The sequence below is a fragment of the Rousettus aegyptiacus genome, unplaced genomic scaffold, assembly GCF_014176215.1.
Source record: "Rousettus aegyptiacus isolate mRouAeg1 unplaced genomic scaffold, mRouAeg1.p scaffold_m13_p_16, whole genome shotgun sequence".
In the NCBI taxonomy this organism is placed as follows: domain Eukaryota; kingdom Metazoa; phylum Chordata; class Mammalia; order Chiroptera; family Pteropodidae; genus Rousettus; species Rousettus aegyptiacus.
This window is the reverse complement of record NW_023416291.1, coordinates 42,253,418-42,281,217: the sequence shown is the minus strand read 5'-3', so window position 1 is coordinate 42,281,217 and position 27,800 is coordinate 42,253,418. Positions and strand designations below refer to the sequence as shown.

Genomic DNA, 27,800 nt, shown 5'->3' with positions numbered 1-27,800 from the left:
GCGTCTCTCGCGAGAGCTGCCGCACAAAGCATCCCGGAATATGTAGTTTGTATTTGGAGTGGCTGCGACTACGGGAAGGTGTGAAAAAAGGCGACGCCTTCTGGTCCGCAAAATTGAGACTAGACAGTGCCAATAGGCCGAGGTTTGCGTCCCAACGAGGAAGACTCCAGGCATCCCCGTAGCGGCAGGGCGTGGCTGGCTGATGTAGACTACATCTCCCATTAGGCCATGCGCACTATAACAAGCCCCCTCAGGTGGCGCTGGAGCATTGTGGGATTGGATGAGTCTCAAGATGGACAACCGGGATGTTGCAGGTAACAGCTCCCACCTCCTCTCAAGCGCCTGCCTGAATCTTTGGGGTTTCGCGTCGCCGCTTCGCGCTCTGGTCGGGCCTGCCCCAACCCGCCGGCCCCTCACCTCAACCTTGGGGCAGCCCGAAGCGGCGAATTCTGCATGTCCCCGGTCTCCCAAGACCCCAGACCCAGTTGCTGCTCGCCACCCGCTCCCCGGGCCTGGTTTGCTGAGGGCGCCTGGCTCTCTGCAAAGGCTGCCACCCGGGTCTATGCTTTCAGAAATAACTGCCTTCAGGGCTCCTCCAGGCTCCGTTGCCCGAAACAGCGGCAACCTTGGGGTGTCTTGTGCTCTTGTTTTCGTAGCAGCTACCGTCTGGCCTGTGTACCGCTTTATGGGAAAGGTGCTTTCCGAACTGCTCTCTGATACTTCTGGATATACACATTCCTGGGTCTTTTGAGCCCCCCACTCTACCACAGTTTTGCCCTTTTCTCTCTCCCAGCTGTAGCCCCGCAAGGCTGGGATGCATTTACCCATTCAGCAAATACTCTATATGTGCCGGGCGCTGTGCTGGGCGCTGAGATGCAATGATAACTAACACAGTGTCCTGCCTTTATCAAGGTTACTTTCTATTAGGATGTGAGACAGTGTACCAAGAGAAAATATTTGCAGAGAGAGCTATGATGTGAGAGAATGTGTGTGGAGGCTGCTGATGTTGAGTGGTCATGGATGGCCTTTTTGAGCAGAAAACATTTGAGATGAGGAGGCCTGGGAGGCAGAGCTTTCCATATAGAGAAGGAGTGGCAAGGCCTTGGGGTGGGATAGGCTTGCCATTTTGCAGAATGTCAAGGATGAAGTGGAAATGGAGAGAGGCCTTGGAAACTGACTTTCAGAATTTAGATTTTATTCCGAGTCCCATCGGGAAACTTGGAAGTGTGTTCATCATCAATGCTACCGTCTGTGTCTGAAGACACTATCTTTTGTGTGAAGCCGGATAGTCCCCCTTGTGGGTCTCCTTGCTGCCTATGCACTCTCTAATCAGTAGCCTGAATGATTTTAAAAACAAAAATAAAAATAAAATAAAAATACCTATTGGATCTTATTGGCTTAATACTCCCCTGTCACTTCCCCAAAATCTTAAAGTAAAACCCAGACTTGCTTTCTTGCACCACCATTCCTGGAACCATTTGCTCTGGTCACACTGGACCTTTACTGTCTTTAGATGCATTAAGTCTTCTTCCGACCTTTTGCATCTGCTCCTTATACTGCCCAGATCACTGTCTGTGTGGCTTTTCAAGAGGCTAGTTTTTTATCTTTCTAGTTTTGGCTTAAATGCCCCCTCTTCTAATGGTTATTTTTTGGCTGCCCTAGCTATAGATCCTTCTCTATTATTTTTCCTCACCTTTTTTTTGTTTGTTTGTTTCTACCAGAGAGTTCTTATCACAATTTTGCAAGTACTTTTTTTGTTACAAGTCCGTTGTCTCTTTAGCCAGAGGTGAGTCCCATATGGGTAGAGGCCCTATTTCTCTTGTTTAGCACCTAATAACAGCACCTGGTACATAGTTCAGTAAATGTTTGCTGAATAAATGAATGAATGGATGTATGAATGTCAATTTTAATGTCAGTTGCTGCAGGCAGCAGCTGGCGGGCATGTTTGTTAACCAAAGGTGATTTCTGATGTGCTTCTTTATCCTCCCCAGGAAAGGCTAACCGGTGGTTTGGGGTTGCTCCTCCCAAGTCTGGAAAAATGAACATGAATATCCTTCACCAGGAAGAGCTCATTGCTCAGAAGAAACGTGAAATTGAAGCCAGAATGGAGCAGAAAGCCAAGCAGAATCAGGTGTCCAGCCCTCAGCCCCCACATCCTGGCGAGTAAGTGCCTTTTGTGGCTGGATTAGAGTCTTAGAGGGTCACCAGCAGAGATTTTGCTTCCGAGAGTAGTTACATTGTATCTGCATCTGGCTACACCCTGATGGTGCAAGGAGTGACACAGGTGTTCTCTTTCAGGAAGCTTAGTGTGGCAGGACAGAAACTAGGGGTGTGTGGGATGATCTGCTATATCCTTGACTTGACACTTATTTACTGCTGATAAGCTAGGGATGTAGTGCAGAGGAGAAATCCAGACTCTGTCTCTGCTCTTGTGGGGCTCACAATACTGGCAAAGAGGGTGCCAATTTTAACCCCAGAGATGCTAGTGGGTAACATGAAGCAGTGTGTTGCCACTGTAGGGCCACAGAATAGGCTGTGCATTCTAAAGGCTTGGGCAAAGCCAGTCCATTGAGGAAGTAGAGAAAGGCCTGGCCCACTGAGGGCAGGGAGGGGAGAGAGCCCCAATGTGTCAGGCAGCCTGAGCTGCTGTGCCAAAGGGGCTGTAGCTCAGGCAGGGTTTCCTCCAGCCTGTCCTGAAAAACACTGCAGGCACCCATGAGTTTTGAGCGGGGAGGCTGAGATTTATGAATTTCAGGCTAGTCATTGACAGTCAGAGGCAGCCCCTTCCTGTGTGGTCTGAAGTGTGGATCATGGTAACCCTCCACCAAGTTTTGTTCCAGCTCCCACCTATTCCGAGAGTCTATGGCTTCTCCTTGGGGGCAAGATTTAGATCTTATTCCTGTTGCAACCCAGGGCCTGGCACCTCCAGGGCGCCCAGGAAGTGGGGACTGGCTGTTGAGTGATCTGTCAGTAGGTGGGCCCCTGGAGTTATGGAAGGACTTTTACCAAGATAGGAAAGGCCTATAGGATCGCTTTCAAGAAGGTCTCCTGGAGGCTGCTGGATCCCAGCACCAGGATCAGGTAGCTGAAAAGGAACATAAAGTGGGTGGGTGCATGGTACAGGTAGGTATGCAAGTAAGTTGTAAAAGCATAGAACACTGACATTTAAAATTTCTTGCTGAAGAAATAGGAAACATTCAAGTTGTCTCAAGACAACCATTTTGATGACATTCCCTTCCCACATCTTTGCCTTGTTTCGTGAAGTCGTGATCAGTTTTGTGTGCTGTTTCCCCCTACATCCACTTTTTGAAAGAAAAGCTTTTCCCTACATTATAACTCTTTAATGATCATAATTTTTAGTTTTATTTATTCCTAGTGAGATATAATTTACATGCCATAAAATTGACAACTTAGTGATTTTTAGTGTACTCACAGCATCATGCAACTATCACTATTTAAATTCCAGAACATTTTTATCACCCCCAAAAGAATCCTCATACCCATTAGCTGTTATTCCCCCATTTCCCCTTCCCCCAGCCCCTGGCAACCACTAATCTACTTCTTTCTCTATTGATTTACCTATTCTAGATATTCCATATGATGTATGACATAGCCTTTGTGTCTGACTTCTTTCACTGGACATAATGCTTTCAAGGTTCATCATGTTATAGCATGTGTGAGGACTTCATTATTTTTTTTTATGGCCGAATAATATTCCACTGTGGATGGGCCACTTTTTATCTGTTCATCAAGAGCCAGCCTTTTTAATAGCTCTGTGATACCCCCACCGTTTGTTTCAAGTGGTTTTCAAGTGGGATTCATTGCTGGCTGGCTAACAGCTGCCCTGAGGTCTTTTTTTGGCTTTCATTGTTTGCATCTTTTTTCCCTTCCCTGGGAGATGCGCAAAGTGAAAGGACATGCCAGGATCACCAGAAGGCTCTGCTTGTTTAATGCCAAGGCTGATTATCAGCAGAATCTTCTCTTTCGTATAAAATAATTTCTACCAACTATTTAAAAAAAAAATGATTTTTTTACTGCTTATTTTTTTAAAGGTAATTTATAAACATGTTATAAAATCTGGGTAATAGAGGAGAGGAAAATGAGGAAAACCAAAATCAGTCATAATCTTGCAACCAGAAGATAAGTGCTAGTTGCATTTTGATAGGTTTTTCTAACAATTTTTAATTCAATTATATTTTGATGCAAGTAAGACTATACTGTAGATATTGTTTATATCATGCCTTTTTGTTTTTCATTTGCACTTGATTACTTTATCTCTAAAATTTTAACTCTTCAGGGCTGCTCCATCTGCCCTGTGAATGTACCATAATTTATTTAGCCAGTGTCTCTTGTTGATTACTTAGGTTGTTTTCATTTTAGTTTATTAGAACAGATTTCTAGTAGGACAAAACTTAATTTTAAGGGAAAAAGCCTAGACCTTTTGGCTCCCTGAGCTTTTTATCAGCTATTGGGTATGTCTGTATCATGAATTATTACTCAGCCTTAAGAAGCAATTGTACAAAGAATTCTCAAGGTTGGAGCAGAATGGAACATTGTAATAGAAAATGGAAGACATGGGACATATTCTATGATTACAGTCTTATTTCCTTCTATTTTTAATTTAGGGGCAAATCAAAGAAATACACCAAGGTGTTAATAGTAGCTAATGTGAGGTGGGAAGACTTGGGTTTTTTCCTTTGCTTTCTATATTTCTGTTTTTCAACATTCCCATTTGCTCATAATGAGCCTCTTTTATCAAAGGGAAAGATGAATTTGAATTAAACGTTCAGGCCCCTGGGTTGGCTTTTGTGCTGATATGTTAGAAATAGATTTTTTAAAAATTTTGAATAAAATATACCGTTTGCAAAGAGAGAGAAAATGAAAACAATAAAAATACATAATTGTCCCATGGTTCTTCAGCCAAGAGATCACTTTCGGTGTTTTCCTGTGTATGTATGATCCCCACAGACGTACTGGCTGACCCAGTACTTGGAGCTATAGTCATACATGGTACAGACACACATATGCCCTGTTTGGGAGAACTCGTAAAGTTTAGCTGGGAAGACACACTTGGGAGCCAGTAACAGCCCAGATAATTAGTTAACAACAGGTCAGATAAGTATTGTGCAGGAAGAGAGGAGGCTGTTTGGACCTAGAAGGTCAATATTTGGGTAGAGTTGACATCAGTATATGTAGCATTGCTTTGACTAGAACAAGATTTCTCCCACCTTACTACTGTGAAGGTTGCTCTGGAGGCTGGTTTGGGGTCCCAGCAGGTGAGAATTTGGGTGGGTGTGGGGCCAAGACAATTGAGGCATGCTCGGCCCCTCTGCTCAAGGCTCATCCTTTCTGTCTTCTGTCATGGGTCTAGAATTGCCAACGCACACAACTCTTCCGTTTCCAACAAGTTTGCCAACGATGGCAGCTTCTTGCAGCAGTTTCTGAAGTTGCAAAAGGCGCAGACTAGCACAGGTGAGTGCAGTCTCCCCTGTGCCACCTCTTCCTGCTCGGATTCATGCTCACACTGCTTGCTCTCTCCCCTGGGAGTCCCTGGCTTCTCAGAAATGGCAGGTCCAGCCTCAGACTTATTCCTCTCATCCCAAATTCATTGAGCATCCTCATTCCACTCACTCCCACACTAAATGCCCAGGGCAAGAGTGCAAACCCCACCCCCCATCCTCAAGGATGCCCCTGTAGGAGTGGAGACAACTCAGGTTTTGGTCCAGGGACATGGAGGCCAGGACTAAGCAGGCCCAAGGCCTGTGGGACCGAGGCTTGGGTTAGAATGGCAGCTCAGGTGTGAGAAATGGGACTTCCTTTCATAGGTGGGGAGCTTCCTGGACCACAGGAGCCCATGGGACATGCCAGGTGTGAGAATCATTGCCCTCGGGGAGCCCACCCATAACTCCAACTGTTATGTAACAGAGTTCATTTTCACTGTAAGAAAGGTGCTAGTGAAATAGCTGACCTTTGACTTTTGTCAGATTTCCTAGAGAACAGCTAAAAATAAAGTTAACCCAAGGCCAAATTTACCCACAGATTAGGAAGACAGGCTGGATGAGCCTTTCATCACAGGGTTTGTGTTTTAAAAGCCCATAATATGTCTATTCGGGCTTGCTACTGACAGAGGGAATGGTTGTAAAGTGGGTGTGGGATTCAGGTCTTATCTGGAAGAGCTGGTGTGTCCCTTGCTTGTCAGTGCAGGCATTAGGGGTGCCTCATACCAGAGCTGCTGCCCTGGGTGACCACAAAAAGTCTCTTTGAGCCTTAATGCTTTCATCTGTTAAATGAGGGTGGCGTTCTCTCTGAGTACCCACCACCCGCCAGGCTCTGTGCTGGAAGCTGAGGATCCAGCCCCCAGCGACTGATGGTACCTGGGTTAGGCGGTAGGACAGAAAGGTGCACTGCAGAGCTGGAGCACAGGTATTCTTCCTTCCCTCCAAGATACCCCTCCCAGTGTGCCCAGTGCCCCGCCTCGAGTGCTCCCCCGTGCTGGGAAGAGGCCCCCCCTCATCAGCAGCCCACTGGGCCAGGTGAAGAACTACATGCATGCCAAGCAGCTGCCCCTGGCCAGCCGCCCGAGTGTCTTCCAGTCTCCTGATGAGGATGAGGAAGAGGACTACGAGCAATGGCTGGAGATCAAAGGTAAGGTGCGGGAGCTGCTGTCCTCCTTCCATCATTCTCTCCAGCTCCGTAGGCGGACCCACGGTCAGTGGGGAGACCGCAGCCAGGAGTATGGGGTGCTTGGGACTATGGTTAGGGGCGCTGCCAGGCCTCCGGGCTGAGCCGAAGGCCAGGGAGGGGTCCTTTGGAATGGGGGTAAGGGGAGGAAGGGTGTGGGGAGGGGCTGAGAAGGGAGCATATAGGGGTTGTAAGAATGCGGGCTTCATCCTGGGAGCCTTGGGACCTGTCATCCACTCTGAGGGCTGGTCTCTAGCCAGGGCAGGGGCATCCTCAGGGAGCATTTGCTTGCGCCTCCTCCCAACACGAGAAGAGGACCTTCCCTGGCTCCCCAGCCTGGATGCATACCCTCCAAGCCCTCTGAGGCCCAGAGGTCCACTTCTTGATGCGGTTACCTAACCCTGCCAGTTTAGGCTGGGGGTAAAAGCCTATAGGTTGGAGAGTTCACTCTCCCACCCAGGAAAGGACAGCTACTTGGGTAAGCCTATCTGGGCTGCGTGGTGGAGGAGGTAGTGGTAATCATCCTAGTGCATTCAACCTTGTCCACATTCAGAATGGGGCCTCAGTGCCATCTGAGCCATGTGGAGTCCTGGGCCATCTCTGCCCAGTTTGGCTAGCACAGTTATGTTGCCGTGACAGTGAGGACAGACTGAAGTGACTATATGGTCTGCCGTGATAGCCTCTAGACCCCTTGCTCCGGATGAGGGTACCAGGCCATGAATCTGAGTAGATCAGTGGCTAACCTCAAACCATGGAGCATTAGATTGGAGTCAGAAAAGGTGACATTTCCTCAGAGAGGTGCCTCAGCAGTTCCAACAGTACCTGCTAAGAACTGCTGCTTTACGAGGGGCAGTGTATATCTGAAGGCCCTATTAAGGCCTCCTGTTGATGAGGCCTCAGAAAAGCACCTGTGCTTATTAACAGTGACCAAGTCAGGGTCATTGTCAGGAACGCAGGAGTAGGGTGAGGATAGGGGGAAAGTTGGACACAAAGATGTCCCTGGGACTTCTTGAGGGTCCTTGGGTTACATGTATACCCCCCCACCCCACCCCTGTCCCAGCTTCCTGGCAGCCTATGCAGCAAGGAGAGTAAGACTGGCCACAGGTTCAGTGTCTAGTCCCATTGCCAAGAGGAGTAAGTGTTCTCAGGCACTGACTGACAGCAGTTACTTTCTCCCGAGAGTTTTTATTAAAGGGACACGGCTGTATAGTGGCTGACAGATGACCTCAGAAACAGGCCAACAAAAAATACAAAAGCAAGTTCCATGTGGTTCAAAGGGAAGACTAACACAAATACAAACTGTATTTTTATAGCTCCGTTCACTAAAAAGGCCCTGAGGTAATGATTAAGCTTGTTGCAGTGAGCATCCCTAGCATGCAGAAGCACTGGAAAAACTTTCTCACTCACGGAAATCAGGACTTCTTGGAGAAATGGCTGGCTCTGGGTCTGGGCAGGAAGTATATGAGATGATCCTGGAGCACCCAGTTCCAGCAGATAGCGAGGAGGAGTCCATCGAGATGCTTGGGGTTATGTCCAAAGGCCTCAAGAGCCAGCTTGAAGAGGCTCCACCAGCCACAGAGGGGACGTTTGAGCCTCTGTGATGACATTAATTGCCATGGATTGAAACCCACATAATGTGTTTAAATCAGAGTTTATAATGATATTTTAAAAGAATTTGTCATCTTTGAAGGATGTAAGGGAACCAATTTATTATACTGAACACTGGTAAATAAAAGACTTAAGCATTCAAAAAAAAAAAAAGAGGGGAGGCTGGCTATGTTTTCTGACGTCTGCCTTCCAGCCTGGGGATCGGCTCAGCCTCTGGGAGGCTCACACACTCCTCTCCCGCCCAGTGTGTCTCGTGAAGACTGTTTAGACCAACTCCCCCCTCGTCACAGTGCTTTGTGCATGGACCCAGGACGCCTGACAACCTCCTGCATTTCACCCTCTTCTCCTCCCACCCCTCTGTCCTTGTGGTCCATAGAGAGAGTGTGCCTGTTGACTGTGGGGTGTGTGAGTTGAACCCCAGTACTGACAGCCTCCTTAAAGTTTCACCCCCAGAGGGAGTCGAGACTCGGAAAGTGATAGAGAAATTGGCCCGCTTTGTGGCAGAAGGAGGCCCCGAGTTAGAAAAAGTAGCTATGGAGAACTACAAGGATAACCCGGCATTTTCGTAAGTATTTTTGGGAGGGAAAGACTACTGCTACATAATGTTCTTGCCACACAGTAGTACGTCCAGATGTTCTTGTGGAACTCTAGTGGAGATTGAAACTGGCCGGGGCTGGGTGCTTGCTTGCATGGGCCATACACTGTTCTTAGCACTTTATAATTCATGCCAGAGATTGCAAGGGGCTCCACTGTGGCACAGAGACTTAGTTTTGGGTCCCATCAGGTGTTTCTGCTTGCTTGCTTGCTTGCTTGCTTTTGCATAACACATCTTCAGAAACTGCACAGATCCACCCAGCCCTATCACTTATCTTCTCTGTTTTATAAAACTCCTCTTTAGGTTTTTGCACGATAAGAATAGCAGGGAATTCCTCTACTACAGAAAGAAGGTGGCTGAGATTAGAAAGGAAGCACAGAAGTCACAGACAGTCTCTCAGAAAGGTAAGTGGGTGGAGGTGGTGGGAGGTTCTGGAGAGGTGTGTGGACAAACTGCACCCCACATGGAATAAGGGTTCCTGGTAGCATGGGGTGGTATTGACAACCTAGGTCTGTGCCCTACCAGGCAGCCAGGGTCAAGCTGTGACTGGAACCACCCTTCCCACCAGTGCTATGAGAGGTGGGGGGGAAGTCCGAGGGCAAAGGGCAAGGTCATGGCCAGGAGCTGAGCCCTGTACATGCAAAGGAGACAGAGGGAAGGCATGCTTGCTTGCTGGTTCATGATCATTTTAATAAGTGTTAATGAGCACCTGCCACATGTCAAGCACTGAGGGTAAATGGAGACAAATGTAGTGCCTGGTACTTGCAGAGGGGGCTTGAGGAGGTTGGGCGACAGAAACAATCAGTTGGTAAAATCCCGGTTGGATGAGTATCAAGGGATGTGAAAGATGCAAGATGGTCTCCAGCTGTAATGAAAATCCCAGCCAAGTGCTGGTGGTTGGTAGGAATTGATGTTTAGGCCTGACATGAGCCACAGAGGTTGGTCCATAATGTCACCTGCATCCCTTTGACCTGACCTCCCCAGGAGAGAAAGGCCAGGCCCATCTCCCCATATAACCTGGCTGGGCAGTCCCCGGCAGAAAGACTAAAGTGGGGATTCTCATCTCCTCTTTAGCCCAGACAAAGACCTTCCCTCACATTCTGCTCCTGTGTTCCAGCATGTGCCTAAAACCCCTGAGACCTACAGGGTGGGAAAGGGCAGGGGGTTGGGGTTTGAGATATATTGTAATATTAATTGTGGTGTTTGGTCCCAGTGCAGTAATCTGATTCCCATTTGCCTGTTTTTCTTTGCATTGTTCCTAAAATAAACCCCTCTTGTTGTCCGTGGGGTTCTTAGCAGAAATTAGGCTGTTGGGTGTGGTGAGTTGAGCTCAGTACTGACAGCCTGCTTAAAGTTTCACCCCCAGAGGACGAAGAAGTCAAGAATCTTGCAGAAAAGTTGGCCCGATTTATAGCAGACGGGGGTCCTGAGGTGGAAACCATTGCCCTCCAGAACAACCGTGAGAACCAGGCATTCAGGTAAGGGGGGAACCACCAGGGAGGTGACCCCTCACCCTGGTCACAGCTCCACCTCTTCTGTCCCCCGCTGAAGAAATGGGCTTGGTATGGTTCTAAGACAGGTTAGAGTCCTATGGCAAGAAGCTGGCTGGGCCAGGACTTAGCTTCAAGAGTTTCTGGCCCCAGAGTCCAATCTTAGTACCACATAGGCATTCCCCAGGTGCACATTGGTTCCCCGAATCATCTCTGAGGCAGGTGTGCAGGGACTCTGGGGTCTCGTGTTTTTCCGGGTGCCTTATTGAGAAAATCTCTAGCACTTGCCTGCCTCCCTTTGTAACAGAGAGACAGCAGCTCCAGGCTGGGGGCAGGCCAGGCCCTGGACCAGAGCCTCACAGAACTATGTTGCTCACTGTGTGGATTCCCAGGGTCTCATTTTTATGATGAGGGCAACAGCAGGAAAGCAAGGAATGTGGTACCTCAGGCTCTGAGGAATGGGAATCCCTAGCCTGTGTACAGATTCCATGGAAGGGGTGAGACAAGCAGCCTGGCCCTCCTGCTGTCCCTAGCCGTGAAGTCACACCCCAGCCCATTGGGCTGGGTCTCTTCACCCATTCATCCATTCATTGGAGGGGATTAACATCTGCTCTTTGCCAGGGAAGACTGGTACGGGGTGGGGGTGGGGTGGTTGCTGCTACAGGGCAGGATCAGCAAGAGGCTTGTGAGGTGAAAGCTGAACTCAGGGTGGAGTAAGGACACTTTTGGGCATGAGTAACATAAGTCTCCACTCAGTAAGGAGATGTGATGGTGCTCGTAACAAAAAGCGCAGGACTAGCTACCGTCTGGGCTGGTCAATTTAGATTGCCATTGGGGACTCAGGAGAAAAGAAGGGGGAGTAGATACTGGATAGGCAGCCAATTGTGTTTCCCACATATGAGCCAGCATGAGCTAGATTCAGAACATGGAAGAGTGTCCATAGAGGCTACCACGTATGAGTGAAGCAGTGGAGGTGGTGGGCACTGTGCCAGTGTGGCTGGGGTGCAAGACGAGAGCTGGTGCACAGTGCAGAAGGGCTGCAGAGCCAGGCAGGGCCAGGTCCCAGAAGGCTCAGGTTGGTGGTTATTGAGAGACTTAGGAGAGTCTGGATAGGGAGTGATGGGGTCAACTGTACTTCCAGGGTCACTGGCTACAGTTGTCAAGAGAGGTCAGACATGCCAGGTTGAGGGTCAGGGCAGAGGGAGTGAGGGAGGGTGGTTGAGGTGTTAGGTGTCTTGTTGAGGGGCCCTCGGGGTGTTTGGGTCTGGAGCTTAGGAGACCCAGGATCTCCTCCAATAGTTGTGATACTGGCGACCACTTTGTGATTCCAATTATATGACATTCTAGAAAAGGCAAACCAGTATTTGCTTAGAGTCTAAGTCACTGCACTTTTTTTTTTCATATACCTAAGTAAGTTTATTTAAAAAAGAAACTTAGTTTACTGTCACTCATCATGAATAAAGCTGACCGTTAAATTGTATCTCAGGCAAAGTGAGTGAGATTATGGAATTCTGTCCAAGTCTATGATCCCAGGTGGCTCTCCCTGGTCACAGGGTCCAGAGCTCAGCAGCTGCACCCCAGCCTTTTCCCCAGGGATTAAGAAATACTGTTAGTGCAGGTGGCTTCAGGCCCTCCATGTGACTGTTGCCCCTCATGGGAACATCACTGGTATATGCTCAGTGGCAGGGTCTGGGGGATCACATTTGGCACACTATATACTGGAGAGGACTATACTGGGAGGCAACTGGGCATCCAGGCCTGGGCAGGACATGCAAGTTCATATCACAAGGGCTGTTCAGTCTTCACAGGGTCTGTTATAAGGCAACTTCTCTCTCCCCCAGGTCAAATAGCCACCCCTTGTTCCTGCTGCTCTCATCCTTCCCTTCTGATTCCCTACATGAGCGAGGCACATGCTGGAAGTTGTGTGTTTTGGAAAACAGTCTGTAATAACTACATTCACTCATTCCTTTGACCAGTCATCCCACTTCTGAGATGCTGTCTCCAGAAATAATGTTAAATACAGCATTCTCTTTAGCATGAAAAATTAGTGACATTAAACGTCTAGCCCCAGTGGGCTAAACTCCTATAACTGCATCTCTAACACATCACCTGTGTGAGCCAACTGTTCTTTACAACAATCTGGCATGCTGGCTTCTCGTAAATAAGGAAACCAAGACAAGGAGGTTGATCAGTGGAGGTGCCTTTCCTACCAGACTGCACTATATTCTAATGGCAAAGCCTTATGTTGGTGGGTTAAGAAATTTTTTAACACACAGAGTATGGAAAATAGAACACAACTCAGTTAAAATAAATCTGCACTGAAAAAAAAAAAAAAAAGATGAAGGAAAGACACCAGGGTGTAATTTTGGTTAATTCCAGGGACAGAATCACTCCATCCAGAGGAGCGATCTAAAATCCTGTGTTCCGACTGTTCATCCCAGCTTCTTCCCTAACTCCAGACCACCACTGATCTTTTTACTAACTTGGTAGTTTTTCCTTTTCCAGAATGTCATATAATTGGAATCATATGGTATGTAGCCTTTTCAGCTTGGCTTTTTTCACTTAGTAATATGCAGTTAAGTTTTCCTAGGTCTCTTTACGGCTTGATAGCTCATTTCTTTTTAGCACTAGATATTCCATTATCTGGATGTACCAGAGTTTATCCATTCACCTATTATAGGACATCTTCATTGCTTCCAGGTTTTGGCAGTTATGAAGAAAGCTACTATAATAAACATCCATGGACAGGATTTTGTGGGGACATATATTTTCACCTTTTTAGGGTAAATAGCAAGAAATATGATTGCTGGATTGTGTGGTTTTATAAGAAACCATTTAGTTTTGTGAGAAACCATGAAACTGTCTTCCAAAGTGGGTGTACCCATGTGCATTCCCCCAGCAATGCATGAGAGTTCCTCCTGTTCCATATCCTCACCAGTATTTGGTGTTGTGAGTGTTCTGGATTTAAACCATTTTAATAGGTCTTTAGTGGTACCTTGTTGTTTTAATTTATATTTCCTTGGTTATACATAAAGTGGAGCATCTTTTCGTATGCCTGTTTGCCAACTGCAAATTTGTGGTGAGGTATGTTCATTAGAGTTATTGGTCCATTTTATATATATGTATATATATGTATGCGTATAGGTATATCTTTAACAATAATAATTTTTTTCAGTTATAATTGGCATACAATGTTAGTTTTGGATGCACATCATAGTGATTAGGCTTCTATATAACTCAGAAGTGATCACTCCAATAAATCTAGTGCTCTTCTGACACCATTCATAGTTATTACAGAATTATTGGTTATATTCTTTATGCTATACTTTCTACCTCCATATGACTATTTTGTAACTACCAGTTTGTACTTAATTCCTTCCGCCTTTTTCACCGACACCCCCAACTCCCCTCCCATCTGGTAACCCTCAAAACGTTCTCTGTATCTGTGAGTTCGTTTCTGTTTGTTTGTTTTTTTTTTTGGTTTGGTTTGTTCTTTAGATTTAATTTTTTTTCATTTGAAGTACTTGTTGATAGATATGCAGTTATTTCCATTCTTTATTTAAACTTTTGATACATATATTTTTCTTCATAGAGAAGTCCCTCCAACATTTCCTGTAACACTGACTCAGTGGTGATGAGCTCCTTTAGCTTTTTCTTCTCTGGGAAGCTCTTTATCTGTTCTTCGATTCTAAATGACAGTTTTGCTGGGTAATCTTGGTTGTAGGTCCTGGGTGTTTATTTGAATATTTTGTGCCAAGCCCTTCTGGCTTGTAAAATTTCGGTTGAGAAATTGGCTGACAGTTTTATGGGCATGCCCTTGTATGTAACTGATTGATTTTCTCTTGCTGCTTTGAATTCTTTGGTTCTCTCTTCGAATTCAGCCTTTGGCATTTTAATTATGATGCGTGTCTTGGTATAAGCCTCTTTCGGACTCTGAACTTCCTGGGGTTGTATGTTTATTTCCTTCATCAGGTTAGGGAAGTTTTCTGTCATTATTTCTTCAGATAGATTTTCAGTTCCTTTCTTGCTCTCTCCTTATTTTGGCACCTCTATGATGCAAATGTTGTTACGCTTAATGTTGTCCCATAGGCTTCTTAAACTATCTTTGTTGTTTTGGATTCTTTTTCTTGTTGCTATTCTGATTGGGTGTCCTCTGCCACCCCAGCCTCTATGTTGCTGATTCAATCCTCCGTTTCATCCACTCTGTTGATTCCCTCTATCGTACTCTTCATTTTGGATAGTAAGTTCTTCATTTTTGACTGGTTCCATATTATGTTTTCCATCTCCGTTTTTATGGTTTTTATCTTTCTGTTAAAGTTCTCACTGAATTCATCTACTCTTCCCCTAAGTTCCTTGAACATTCTTATAACCAGTATTTTAAACTCTGAATCTGGTATATTGCTTATCTCCATTTTGGTGAATTCTTTTTCTGGAGCTTTGTTTTGTTCTTTCATGTGGGACACATTTCTTTGTCTCTCCATTTGGCTGCCTCCCTGTGTCTGTTTCTATATATTAGGTAGGGCTTCTAAGGCTCTCAGTCTTAGTTGAGTGGCTTTATGTAATAGATGTGCTGTGGGGCCCAGTGGAAGTCCTGGGAGGGGTCCAGTTGCAGGCCAAGTTCATCTGCAGCCTGTGTGTCTCTGAGGCCACCTGGTAAGAGTCATCAAACAATCCACATATGGCAGCCACTCATGCTGGGTTTATAGGTGCCTTGAAGGGCTAAGTCAGAAACTGAGGCTGGCTGCCACTAGTGTGGGGCTTGGGGCTGCTCAGCAAGAGGTACGGGACATGCCAAGGCCAGATGCTGGTTCTTTGGGTTTTGTGAGCTTTTGAGAGATTTTATGAAAGTTTGCAGCAGGAGCCAAGATAGCATGTTTGTATCAAATAAATCACTGGAAGTGACCTGTGTAGGCCCATAGGTTAGGAGAAGTGGAGTCTCAAAGAATCCCCTAGATGGATTCAGGCTGGGTGTGGGGGTGCTCAACAAAGGAACAATGGCTTCTGCCTGGATCTCTGTCCAGGAGCAAGCCGCCCCTCCAGCTTTTGTCCTGAAGCCGGACTGCTCAGTGCCTCTCCATGTGTCCCTGCTGCTGGAACTCAGAGCAAACAAGTCTCTCAGTGAATGAGGCCATTCATGGGCCCTTAAAGAGGAATATCTTCACTTCCCGCAGCCCATCTCACTAAGCTGCAACCTCCACTGGTTCTCGCATCCAGAGATTGTGGCGACTTCGCTTCCCAGCCCTGGAACCCTGGGCTGGGGAGCCCAGTATGTGGTCAGGAACCCTTGCTCCTCAGGTCGGGGAGGTGGCTCTGCAGCCAAGATAGCCCTCCCAGTTTTCGATCGCCACACACAGTTGTGGGACAGAGCTGTTTCGTGTCTTCGCCTTTCCTATCATTTTGAGGTGACCTGTTATTTGAGGTGATCTGGTTGTAGGGCTTCTGTTCAGCCAGATCTCAGACAACTCCACGTACTGGTCACTCTCTAGTTTTGTTATAATTTTGGTGTGGTCGTCTGAGGGGTCCTCTGCTTTCTACACCATCTTGCGAGTCGTTGGTCCATTTTTAAATTGAGCAGTTTGCTTTTTTATTGAGTTTTGAGTATTTTGTATACTTTGGATAACAGTCTTTATCAGATACGTCTTTTGCAAATATTTTCTCCTGGTCTGTGGCTTGTGTTCTTATTCTCTTGACATTATCTTTTGCAGAACAGAAGCTTTTAATTTTAATGAAGTCCAGCTTATCAGTCTCTTCCTTGGATTGTGCCTTTGGTGTTGTGTCCAAAAAGTCATTACCATACCCAGGGTTGCCTAGGTTTTCTCCTGGGTTATCTTCTTTGAGTTTTATATTTTTGCATTTTACATTTATGTCTGTAGTCAATTTTAAGTTAATATTTGTGAAGGGTACAAGGCCTGTGTCATATTTTTTTTGCATGATTATGTTCAGTTCCAGCATCATTTGTTGAAAAGACTGTCTTTGCTTCATTGTATTGCTTTTGCTTTTTTGTGAAAAATCTCTTGACTACATTTATGTGGGTCTATTTTTAGGTGCTTTATTTTGTTCTGTTGGTAAGTTTTTCTTTACTTTCTTTAATACCACACTACCTTGATTACTGTAGCTTTACAGTAAGCCTTGAAGTCAGATAGTGTCAGTCTTCCAACTTTGTACTTCTTCAGTATTATGTTGGCTATTCTGGGTCTTTTGTCTCTCTATATAAACTTTAGAATCATTTTGTCATTATCCACAAAATAACTTGCTAGGATTTTGATTGGAATTTCATTGAATCTAGAAATCAAGTTGAGAAAAACTGACATCTTGAAAATATGGTGTCTTCCTATCCATGAACATGGAACATCTCTTCATTTAAGTAGTTCTTCATGAATTCATTCATCAAAGTTTTGTAGTTTTCTTCATGTAGATGTTGTACATATATTGTTATACCTAAGTATTTTGTATTTTTGAATGGAATGGAATGTTAATGGAAATGGTATTGTGTTTTTAATTTCAAATTCCACTTGTTCATTACTAGTATATAGGAAAGGGATCAACTTCTGTATATTAATCTTATATTCTGCAACCTTGCTATAGTAGTTTATTAGTTCCAGGAGTTTTTTTGTCTGTTCTTTCATGTTTTTTCCTACATTGACAATCATGTCATTTGCAAACAAAGACAGTTTTATTTCTTCCTCCTCAGTTAACATGCCCGTTTCCTTTTCTTTTGCATTTACTAGGACTTCCAGTAAGATGTTGAAAAGCATTGATGAGCTGGGATATTCTTGCCTTGTTCCTGTTCTTAGTGGGAAAGCTTCCACAGTATGTTAGGTGAGGGTGTTTTTGTAGATATTCTTTATCAAGTAGAGGAAATCACTTCTCTTCCTAGTTTACTGAGAGTTTTTATCATGAATGGGTGTTGGATTTTATCAAATGCTTTTTCTGCAGCTTTTGATATGATCACATAATCTCCTGATGATGTGATGGATTACATTACTTGATTTTCAAATGTTGGACCAGCCTTGCATGATCGGAATAAGTACCACTTGGTCGTGGTGTATAATTCTTTTCATACATTGGCAGGTTTGGTTTGCCAAAATTTTCTTGAAGATTTTTGCATCTATATTTGTGAGAGATGTTAGTCCGTAGTTTTCTTATCTTTGACTAGGTTTCCTGTTAGGGTAATTGAATGAGTTAGGAAATATTCTCATTGCTTCTGTCATCTGAAAGGGATTGTAGAGAATTGGTATAATTTTTTCCTTAAATGTTTGGTAGAAATCACTGAACTCCTGCGCATGGTACTTTATGTTTTAGAAGGTTGTTAATTACTGATTCAACTTATTTACTAGAAATAGGTCTGTTCCGGTTGTTTCTTCTTCTGTGAGTTTTGTTGGCAGATTGTGTCTTTGGAAGGAATAGGACCATTTCATCTGGGTTATCAAATTTGTGGTCATAGAGTTGTTCATAATAATCCTTTATTATCCTTTGAATGTCTGTTGGACCTGTAGTATATCTCCTCTTTCATTTCCATTATTCATTGTTTGTATCTTCTTTTTTCTTAGTTAGCTTGGCTAAAGGCTTAAAGATTTTTTTGATCTTTGTTTTAATTTTTACAAGTGTTCCTTACTGGGTTTTCCGAAGGGTGTACATACATGAACCATAACCCAGGAGAACAAAGAAGATGATGCCATCTCTTTGTCCCTCCATCCCACCCTAGGTACCAGTATTAGCAGGGCTAGTGGGGCAGGGAGTCCTTCCACCCCTCTCCTGACTCTCATGTAGACACATAGAAACAGTTTGTGGAGTTTCTTCCTGCTGTCTCTTTTAAAACAAAGGAATTACGGCATCCTTGGTCCTGCATGTTGCCTTTGTAGCACAGCATTGTGCCATGGCTGTCCCTTCAAGGTCGTGAGTGCAGGTCTAGCCCCTTCTTGTCGAGGGCCATGTAACCCATGCTGTGCAGTTTTCGTTATGTGGAGGTAGGCTGTGACTCTTCCTTCTGATGTGGACCCCAGAGGTCGAACTATGGGCTCAAGACATGCATAGACTGTGAGATGCTAGGCAGGTACAGTAGGAACTGCAGCCTCTGCCTGCTCTGAGTTTTCCAGGAGGCAAGGGGGAACCATCCCATGGGGGACGGAGGGGATCTGTGGTTTCCAGTGAAGTGGAGGTTTCTGCCCTTGGTTGGAGTCCAGGTCCCCATCCATTCTGCTATTCAGTGCCTTTATTTGGCTTTGTTTGCTGTTGACATCTCTCATGGATGCATCAGAGAAGCACAGATGTGCTGAGCTTTCTAGTATGGGATAAATCCTGCCCTTTCTGGCACCAGGTCTCTTTCACATCTCAGGATTTCTTGGTTTGGAGGCCCTGGTGCTCATCTAGGACAGCAGGGGAAAAGCTTTGCAGAGCCTGGGGCAGGTCTGAGGGAGTTCGCCCCTTTTCCTTAGAAGCGGAGGATCAATGACAGTGTGACAAATGCCAGATAAAGATGGGATGGGGGCTTGGTATGGCCCTCAGCATTATGACAAGCTGTGGCGTGTCACATGTTTCTCAAGTTTGGGCCATCAGAGTCAGCAGCCACTAAGACCTGGCAAGACTGGAGGTCATAGAGGAGACCCTGGCTGACCTGGAGGTGCCTATACAAGGTCCACGCTGCTCCTGCCCTGGCTGACGTTATGCTCCCCATTCTCCTTTTCAGCTTTCTATATGAACCCAGCAGCCAAGGGTACAAGTACTACCGCCAGAAGCTGGAGGAGTTCCGGAAAGCGAGGGTGGGCCCCATGGGCACTCACTCGACACCCAACCTCTGCCTCCAGGGCAGACCCCCTCCTGAGAGCCCCTTAGGGCATCTTCCCCCCACCGCCGCCTGCCCTGCCTCATCTGCCCCCTCGCCCACTGTCACCCTGGCTTCTTCAGCTGCCCATGGGAAGCCGACTACCACAGCCACTGTGAAGAGGAAGCGAAAGAGCCGATGGGGGCCCGAGGAGGACAAGGTGGAGCTCCCACCCGCCGAACTGGTGCAGAGAGATGTGGATGCCTCCCCTTCACCTCTGTCAGGTGGGCTCTGTCAGAAGGTCTGGTGTCTTTAACTAAGCATCATGTTTTCAGGGTTCATTTGTGTTATAGCAGGTGTCAGAACTTCCTTACTTATTATGGCTCAGTAGTATTCCAATGGTGGATAGACCATACTTTGTTTTTGCTTCATCTGTCAATGGACACTTGGGTTGTTTCCACCTTATGGCAATTGTGACTAGTGCTGCTGTGAACATTGTGTACAAGTATTATTTGGATTCCTGATTTCAGTTCTCTCATGTGGTACCTAGGAATGGATTGCTGGGTCATATGGTGATTCTACATTTAACTTTTTAAGGAACCACCATTCTGTTCTCTACATCAGGGGTACCCAAACCTTGGACCACAGACAGATCTGTGTCCTATTAGGAACACAGCAGGAAGTGAGTGGTGGATGAACAAGCAAAGCTTCATCTGTATTTGCAGCTGCTTCCCAGCACTAGCATCACCACCTCAGCTCTACCTCAGGTCATTAGGCATTAGATTCTCATAGGAGCACCAGTCCCTGGTACCAAAAAGTTTGGAGACCACTGCTCTCCATCATTTTATGTCCCCTCCAGCATCTTCACATTATAGCCATCCTAGCAGGTGTAAAGTTTGGAATCACATAGTTTTAATTTGCATTTCCCTAATAACTAATAGTGTTGAGCATTTTCCATGTACTCGTTGGTCAGTTATATAGCTTGTTTGGAGAAACATCTATTTTAATCCTTTACTCATATTTAAATTGGTTGTCTTTTTGTTGTTGAGTTGTAGAAATTCTTTATGTATTTTGGATATTATCCCCTGTTCAGATATATTATTTGCAAATATTTTTTCACATTCTATGGGTTGTCTTTTCATCCTCTTGGTGTCATTTGATGCACAAAAGTTTAAATTTTATGCAGTTCAATTTATTTTTTTCATTTATTGCCTGTGATTTTGGTGTCATAGATAAGAAACCATAGTCAAATCCAAGGTCATGAAGATTTGCCCCTATGTTTTTTGCTAAAAGTTTTATAGTTTTAGCTCTTAAGTTATGTCTTTGATCCATTTTTAGTTAATTTTTATGTATGACATAAGGTAAGGGTCCAAATTCATTCTTTTGCTTAAGGATATCTATTTGTACCAGCACCATTTGTTAAAGAGACTGTTCTTTCCCCATTAAATGGTCTTGACGCCCTTGTCAAAATTAGTTGACCATAGATTTTAAGGTTTATTTCTGGGCCCTATTCTATTATACTGATTTGTATGTCTATCTTTATGTCACTACCACACTGTTTTGATCATTGCCTTTGCAGTGAGTTTTGAAATCAGGAGTGTTCGTCTTCCAATTTCATTCTTTTTCTAGCTTTGGCTATTCAGGGTCCCTTGAATTTTCAACAGATTTTCAGATTGGCTTTTCCATTTCTGCAAAAAAACACTGTGGGGATTTTGAGAGGGATTGCATTGAATCAGTAGATCTGGATAGTACTGACATGTTAACAATATTTAAATCTTTCAATCTGTGAACACTGGATAGCTTTCCATTTACCTAGGTCTTTAATTGGTTCCAACATGTTTTGTAGTTTTTGTTGTACATGCCTTGCACCTCTTTATTTAAATGTATTCCTGTGTGGTTTATTCTTTCCAATGATTTTTAAATGGAATTGTTTTTTTTTTTTTTTTAATTTCCTTTTTGGATTATGTGTTGCTGATGTATAGAAATACAACTGATTTTTGTGTGTTGATTTATATATCTTTGAATTTTGCTGAATTTATTTATTAGCTCTAACAGTCTTTTTATAGATTCTTTAGAGTTTTCTGCATGTAAGATCTTGTCATTTGCAAATGGTGACAGTTTTACTTCTTCTTTTATAATTTTAATGACTTATTTCTTTTTCTTGCCTAATTGCTCTGGCTAAGACTTGCAGTGCTATGTTGAACAGAAGTGGTGAAAGTAGGCATGCTTACCTTGTTTCTGATCTTAGGGGGAAAGCTTTCAGTCTTTCACCAATGAGTATGACATTTAATGTGATGTGTTTTTGTATATGGCCTTTATCATGTCGAAGAAGTATGCTTCTGTTCCTAGTTTATTGAGTGTTTTTATCATGAAAGGCTGTTAGATTTTGTTAAATGCTTTTTCTGTATCAATTGAAATTATGTGGGTTTTTTTCCTTTCATTCTATTAATGTGGAGTATTATATTGATTGATTTTTGCATGTTGAGCCATCCTTGCGTTCCTGGGATAAATCCTACTTGGTTGTGGTGAGTGATCTTTTTAACATGCATGCTGAATTCGGTTTACTATTTTGTTGTTATTGTTGTTGCAGATTTTTGCATCTGTACTCATAAGGAATATTGGTCCATGGTTTTCTTGTAGTGTTTTTGTCTTTGGTATCAGGGTAATGCTGGCCTCATGAAATGAGTTGGCAAATATTCTTTAATTTTTTGGAAGAATTGGCATTCATCTTTTAAATATTTGATAGCATTCATCAGTGACACCATCTGTTTGTGGGTTTTTCTTTGTTGGGAGGTTTTTGATTACTAATTCAATCTCCTTAATAGAAGTCTATTCAGGTTTCCTGTTCTTGGGTTAGTTTCGGTGTTTTGTGCATTTTTAGGAGTTTGTTCACTTTGTTTAGAATATCCAGTTTGTTGGCACACACAATCCACTCTTAATCCTTTTTATTTCTGTAAAATCATTGGTAATATCCCCTCTTTTATTTCTAATTTTAGTAATTATTTCTCTTTTTTTTTCCTTAGGCAATCTGTCTAAAGATTTATCTATTTTGTTGATCTTTTCAAAAAACCAACTTTTGGTTTTGTTGATTTTCTCTATTTGTATTTCTCTTCCCTATTCCCTTATCTACACTCTAATCCTTAATTCCTTCTGCTAGCTATGGATTTAGTTTGCTCTTCTTTTTCTAGTTCCTTAAGGTGTACAGTTAGGTTATTGATTGAAGACCGGTTTTCATTTTAATGTGAACATTTAAATAGCTATAAATTTCTTTCTTAGCACTGCTTTTGCTACATTCCAGTTTTGGTGTGTTATGCTTGTGTGTTCATTCATCTCTAAATATTTTCTAATTTGTCTTGTGATTTCTTCTTTGACCTGTTGTGTTGTTTTGTTTGTTTGTTTGTTTTTGAGTGTGCTATTTAATTTCCACATACATGTGAATTTTTTTTTTTTTTAGTTATTGATTTCTAGTTCCATTGTGATCAGAAAAGATAGTTGGTATGATTCCAGTCTTTTAAAATTTATTAAAACTTATTTCGTAGGCTGATATATGATCTGTCCTGGAGATTATTTCATGTGCACTCGAAAGACAGTGTCTTCCGCTGTTGGTTGCATGTTCTCTATGTGTCTGTTAGGTCCAATGATGTATAGAGTTGTTCAGTCCTCTATATCCTTAGTGATCTTCTGTCTAGATGTCCTATCCATTATTAAAAAGGTATTGAAGTCTCCAATTATTATTGTAGAATATCTTAAATTTTGTCAATTTTTGCCTCATATATCTTGGGGCTCTGTTGTTAGGTGTGTATTTCTTTTATATTTCTATATCAAACTTTTTATCAATATATAACATCCTTTGTCTCTTGTAACATTTTTTGACTGAAAAGTCTATTTTGTCTGATACTAGGATAGCTATCCCAGCTGTCTTGGTTACTGTTAGCATGGAATTTCTTTTTCCATCCTTTCACTTTCAACCTCTTTGTGCCTTTGTATCTAAAGTGAGTCTCTTATAGACAGCATGTAGATGGATCATGTTATCTCCCTTAAGCTTTAAGATACTTGGAGTCAGTCTTGTCATAGCCCAGGAAAATGCACGACGATAAGCACAATTGCCGGCAGGTCTACCTCCAACTTTCCCCTCCTTGACAGCAGTTTCAGGAATCGCCAAACCTGCAGAGGGTAGGGAAAAGGTCTGTTGTCTTTACATTCTGCAGGTGATAACGGGTTACTGAAAAAGGCCAGTCTAGTACTCTCTGTCTGACACCCTCCGCCCACCTTATAGTCTGCAAGGAAAGGCAGCTCACCCAGGTCACATGGCTGACCTGCTGGCCCTGCTCCGAGGGTGTTTTCTTAAACCATGCCTCCCTGGCCCAAGGAGAAAAGCTACTAATTAAAGATTCCTAGGACTGTTGGGACTCTAGATAGCATCTCCACCTGGGCCGAGGGTGCTGGGGGCTGGATTGCTGCTGAGTGGGCAGCTGCACAGGAGGGTGCTCAGATGTGAGTGCTGCTCTGACAAATGCAAGCCCAGCTCCTGCTAGTGAAGATGACTTCCCATGCTCTCGGTCCACATTCAAGTCCCACTGGCCCATGCCATCACCAGGGGAGCATGGGCAGCCCCCAACCACCTGCTCAGTGGTGAAGAGGGCCTGTGGGCACAATACAGGCACATGGCAGGATGCTCAGACCTTGGCCCCCTCGCCCTCTTTACAGGGCTCTTGCATCCTTCAGAGCCCCTGCAGACCTTTGAGGAGGGATTAGGGTGCAGTCCTGTGGTCACAGAGTGTCTGCAGGTAGTTCTTGCTAACAAAACCCTAGCCCTGAGGAGCTGGAGGACTCAGTTCTCTCCACCCTCTCAGAGGACCCTCTGTACCCCCTCTAGTTGGCTTTTCCCCCAGGAAGCCACCGCCTGAGGGTTGTGGTCATTTCTACCGCCCAGATGTATGTCATAGCACCTTCACATGGATCAGTGCTGCCGGCTTTAGCCGAGCTCCAAATCTGATGCCAAATTAAATGTCAGTTGCTGTGAGGACAGTCAGCTGTCTTCCTAGAAGGTGCTAACAGAGCCACTCGGCTGAGTCTTATACAAGACTTCAAACCTTGTGTATCTACATGGGGTATCTGTCTGCCACAGGGCTTCCAAGAGCCAGTGTGTGTGAGTGTGCGTGTGCGCACACACATGCTCATCTTTGCTTTCATGTCTTGGGCTCTGCAGATTCTTTACAATGTCACCCATTAGCCATGTGATCTTGAGTGAGGCCCTTAACCTCTGAGTTATGGTGTCAGCATCTGCAACATGGGGATGTAGGACCCGCCCTCCCTGGAGAGGGCACATGCAGATCAAACTGGGTACACGTGATGGTGCAAGGCATGATTCTTGTGGTCGTCCCAGGATGTAGGATACTAACCAACCTGACATGAGGGCCCTGCTATGCGCTCCATGTACCTCAGGTGTCATCAACAAATGGACTCTACACCACATACAGGACCAGGCCCAGGCCCATGTGTCTGTCTCTGACTGGCCTATATCTTGTTTCCAGTTCAGGACCTCAAGGGGCTCGGCTATGAGAAGGGGAAGCCCGTGGGTCTAGTGGGTGTCACCGAGCTGTCGGATGCCCAGAAGAAGCAGCTCAAGGAACAGCAGGAGGTAAGGGCAGGGGGCGAGGCAGGCTCCACAACAACTGGCAGTGGACTCCCCCTACTCCTCCTCATGTTGCAGTAGTCACAGGGTCAGCAGAGAAGTTCCTGGGCAGGCAGATCCCCCATCAAACAGCATGCCAACACCCAGAACTCAGGCCTCATCACGCTGGCCTGTCATCCCCCAGTGCTGGGTGCTCCATAGCTACTCCACATGGTGCTTGTGGACTGTTCCCACTCGATAGTTTCCACTTGTTTTTTTCTAGCTTCCTCCAGCATCCAGTCCAGAATGGGCCTGGCTGGCACCGAGTACCCTGAATTATGTGAGGGCCCTTCAGCTGGTATTGGGCGTATTGGGGTGAGGGTCAGCTTAGCTTCTCTGCTGCTTCCCTGGGGTTCTAGAGGCACTGGCCCATCAGTTCTTGGGGTTGGCTCACCGTGGCCACTTCCTCCAGTGTAGCTGCCCTGTCACATCACCCTCGACCCTCCCAGAGGTCAGGAGCCTGCACTGTCCTCATTCAGTCCATGGCGGTGGTGCCCAACTCTGTGTGAGGAAGAGAGGGGCCTCCTTTTTCAGCACAGGGAATCAGGGCAAGTCCTAGCATAGGACTCAGTGCCTTGTTGAGCACTTGCTCTAAGCCCTGTTCACAGGCCTGCTTCAAGGAAGGAGCCCCAAACACAGGGGAGGCAGGCACTCCTGCCATGCATATGTGGTACAGGCCCTGCTCACTGAGTGTGTGCCACCTACAGATGCAGCAGATGTATGACATGATCATGCAGCACAAGCGCGCGATGCAGGACATGCAGCTGCTATGGGAGAAGGCTCTGCAGCAGCACCAGCATGGCTATGACAGTGATGAGGAGGTGGATAGTGAGCTGGGCACCTGGGAGCACCAGCTGCGGCGCATGGAGATGGATAAGACTCGGGGTGCGCTGAGGAGCAAAGCCGGGGGTGGTGCTGGGGAGGAGTGTCTGGGTGGGGCCTTACCCTTAGAGCACTGTGGTGTAGGAAGCCCTACTCACCTGCTGGCCTGTAAGGCCTTGGGCTCAAGACTTGGCCTTTTGTGCCTCAGTTTCCTTAGTAGTAAAAGGAGTGGTTTAAGGCTGCCTCCCCTAAGGCTGTTCCTCCTTCCCTCCTCTCACCTTTCCCATCTGTCTGGGCAGAGTGGGCTGAGCAGCTAACGAAGATGGGCCGGGGCAAGCATTTCATCGGAGACTTCCTACCGCCAGATGAGCTGGAGAAGTTCATGGAGACCTTCAAGGCCCTGAAGGTAGTAGGGCATTCCCAACCATCAGCCCTACTGTGGGCCTGTCTAGCAGTCAGCCTCCTCATATATAGGAGTCAGGCCCTCTTCTGAGGGAAGCATCTGTTCGTGCTGGACACTGTCCTTGTGGGGAATTTGCAAACAACAGCTCAGCTGCCCACTTTAGAAATTTTCCCAGGGTTTTAGGAAATTCTGCTTCCAGTGGAGCCAGTTAAGGTGCTGTGTGCAGGCAAAGCGTTTCTCAGGCAGAAGCCCACACGGACTGGGCTCCTCAGAATGAGAGCTTGGCATTCTTCCTATGCACAAGGAGAGACATATGCACAAGCCTCATCACCTCGTTGACCATGGCTTCTTTTTTGCACTCTGTGTAACAAATCACTCCCAAAACAGCCTTTTTTTTTTTGGCTGACGAACATTAATCTTGCCCGTCGTCGAGGAGGCCTGTGTGACCATCACTTTGCCTTTGACTTGGCTGCCAGGGAGCATTAAGTGTGGCCCTGGGGACACTGAGGAGGCGGAGCTTGGTCTGACCTGGCAGGGGAGGCAGACAGACAGGTGGTCCCAGCCAATGGCCAATGAAGTGAAGGGGGGCTGTTTTTTGGGCCCTGGGGGATGACAACCTCTTGGCCCTGCAGGAGGGTCGTGAGCCTGACTACTCTGAGTACAAGGAGTTCAAGCTGACTGTGGAGAACATCGGCTACCAGATGCTGATGAAGATGGGCTGGAAGGAGGGTGACGGACTAGGCTCGGAGGGCCAGGGCATCAAAAACCCGGTCAACAAGTGAGTGTAGCCCCCTAGTCGGGGTGGATATGGGGGATCCCAAACAGACGCAGGCCCAAGACCTGGGTCTAGTCCTATCCCTGGGATGGAGTCAGGTGCTTGGCTGTGAACTCTGGCGACTAGGCCAATTTAGTCTCTTCCCTCTCCCTACTGTGCTGGCCATGTCCTGCATAGATGTTCCTCAGCCCAGCACAGCCTGCATGACCCCCACGGCACCATGTAGAGCTGCTGCTGCTGCTGAGCCCAAGCCAGTAGGTGAGGCCTCCCTGCCCCAGCTCAGGCCCCACACACCCTCTTGTGCTGGCACCAGTCTGCTCCCCTGTTCACATTGCTCTGTCATCCCCTGCAGAGGCACTACCACAGTGGACGGCGCTGGCTTTGGCATTGACCGGCCAGCTGAGCTCTCCAAGGAGGATGATGAGTACGAGGCTTTCCGCAAGAGGATGATGTTGGCCTACCGCTTCCGGCCCAACCCCCTGGTGCGTGCACCCCCATCCCCCACATTGCTCTGGCTAGGCCACTGGTTCCTTGCAGTCCATGGTAGTGGGGTGGCAGCACTGGTGACAGAAGTCCCTCCTTCCCCACTCCAGCTAGGCCAGGTCTCACCATCGACCCCCTCCACCATTCCACCTGCATTTGAGCCCCTCCTTCCTCCCTATAGCCTGCCTTATCATCTCAAGGATGTGAGCTCAGCTGCCCCTAGAAGGTTCTAGGTTGCAGGAACTGCCTTCTGACTTCAACATTAATCCCCTTTTATCTTTTTATCTCCTACAGAACAACCCCAGACGGCCTTACTACTGAATATTGTGCAGAAACACACAAACGTACTTTCCAGACCACCAACTGAGCATTCTTGAACTGTAGAATGTTACGGTAGAATGTTATGTTGCGTTTCTGCCTGCCCTTCCTATTGTCTCGGGTGTTGTGGTGTGTATTAAAGTCCCAGTGCTTGCCCACTGTGGGAGCCTGGTCCTGCCATCTCCAGAAA

The 27,800-nt window shown here is 45.8% G+C and overlaps 1 protein-coding gene across 1 annotated transcript; it reads left to right on the top strand.

The window, feature by feature from the left end:
* The first annotated feature begins 165 nt into the window (after window positions 1–165).
* On the top strand, window positions 166–27,800 carry SUGP1 (SURP and G-patch domain containing 1). The gene is made up of 14 exons (XM_016132457.2): window positions 166–314; window positions 1,992–2,163; window positions 5,372–5,472; window positions 6,445–6,645; window positions 8,731–8,854; window positions 9,188–9,288; window positions 10,239–10,362; window positions 19,061–19,419; window positions 24,670–24,776; window positions 25,517–25,694; window positions 25,931–26,037; window positions 26,667–26,812; window positions 27,162–27,291; window positions 27,587–27,800. Exons 1-14 carry the CDS (start codon window positions 281–283, stop codon window positions 27,611–27,613), a joined length of 1,911 nt encoding a protein of 636 aa, XP_015987943.1. The 5' UTR covers window positions 166–280; the 3' UTR covers window positions 27,614–27,800.

Coding starts and splice junctions, on each gene's coding strand:
- SUGP1 (XM_016132457.2), top strand. CDS start 281: ATGAGTCTCAAGATGGACAACCGGGATGTTGCAG. Junction 8,855..9,187: donor AAGGATAACCCGGCATTTTC/GTAAGTATTTTT, acceptor ACTCCTCTTTAG/GTTTTTGCACGATAAGAATA. Junction 19,420..24,669: donor CTCCCCTTCACCTCTGTCAG/GTGGGCTCTGTC, acceptor TCTTGTTTCCAG/TTCAGGACCTCAAGGGGCTC.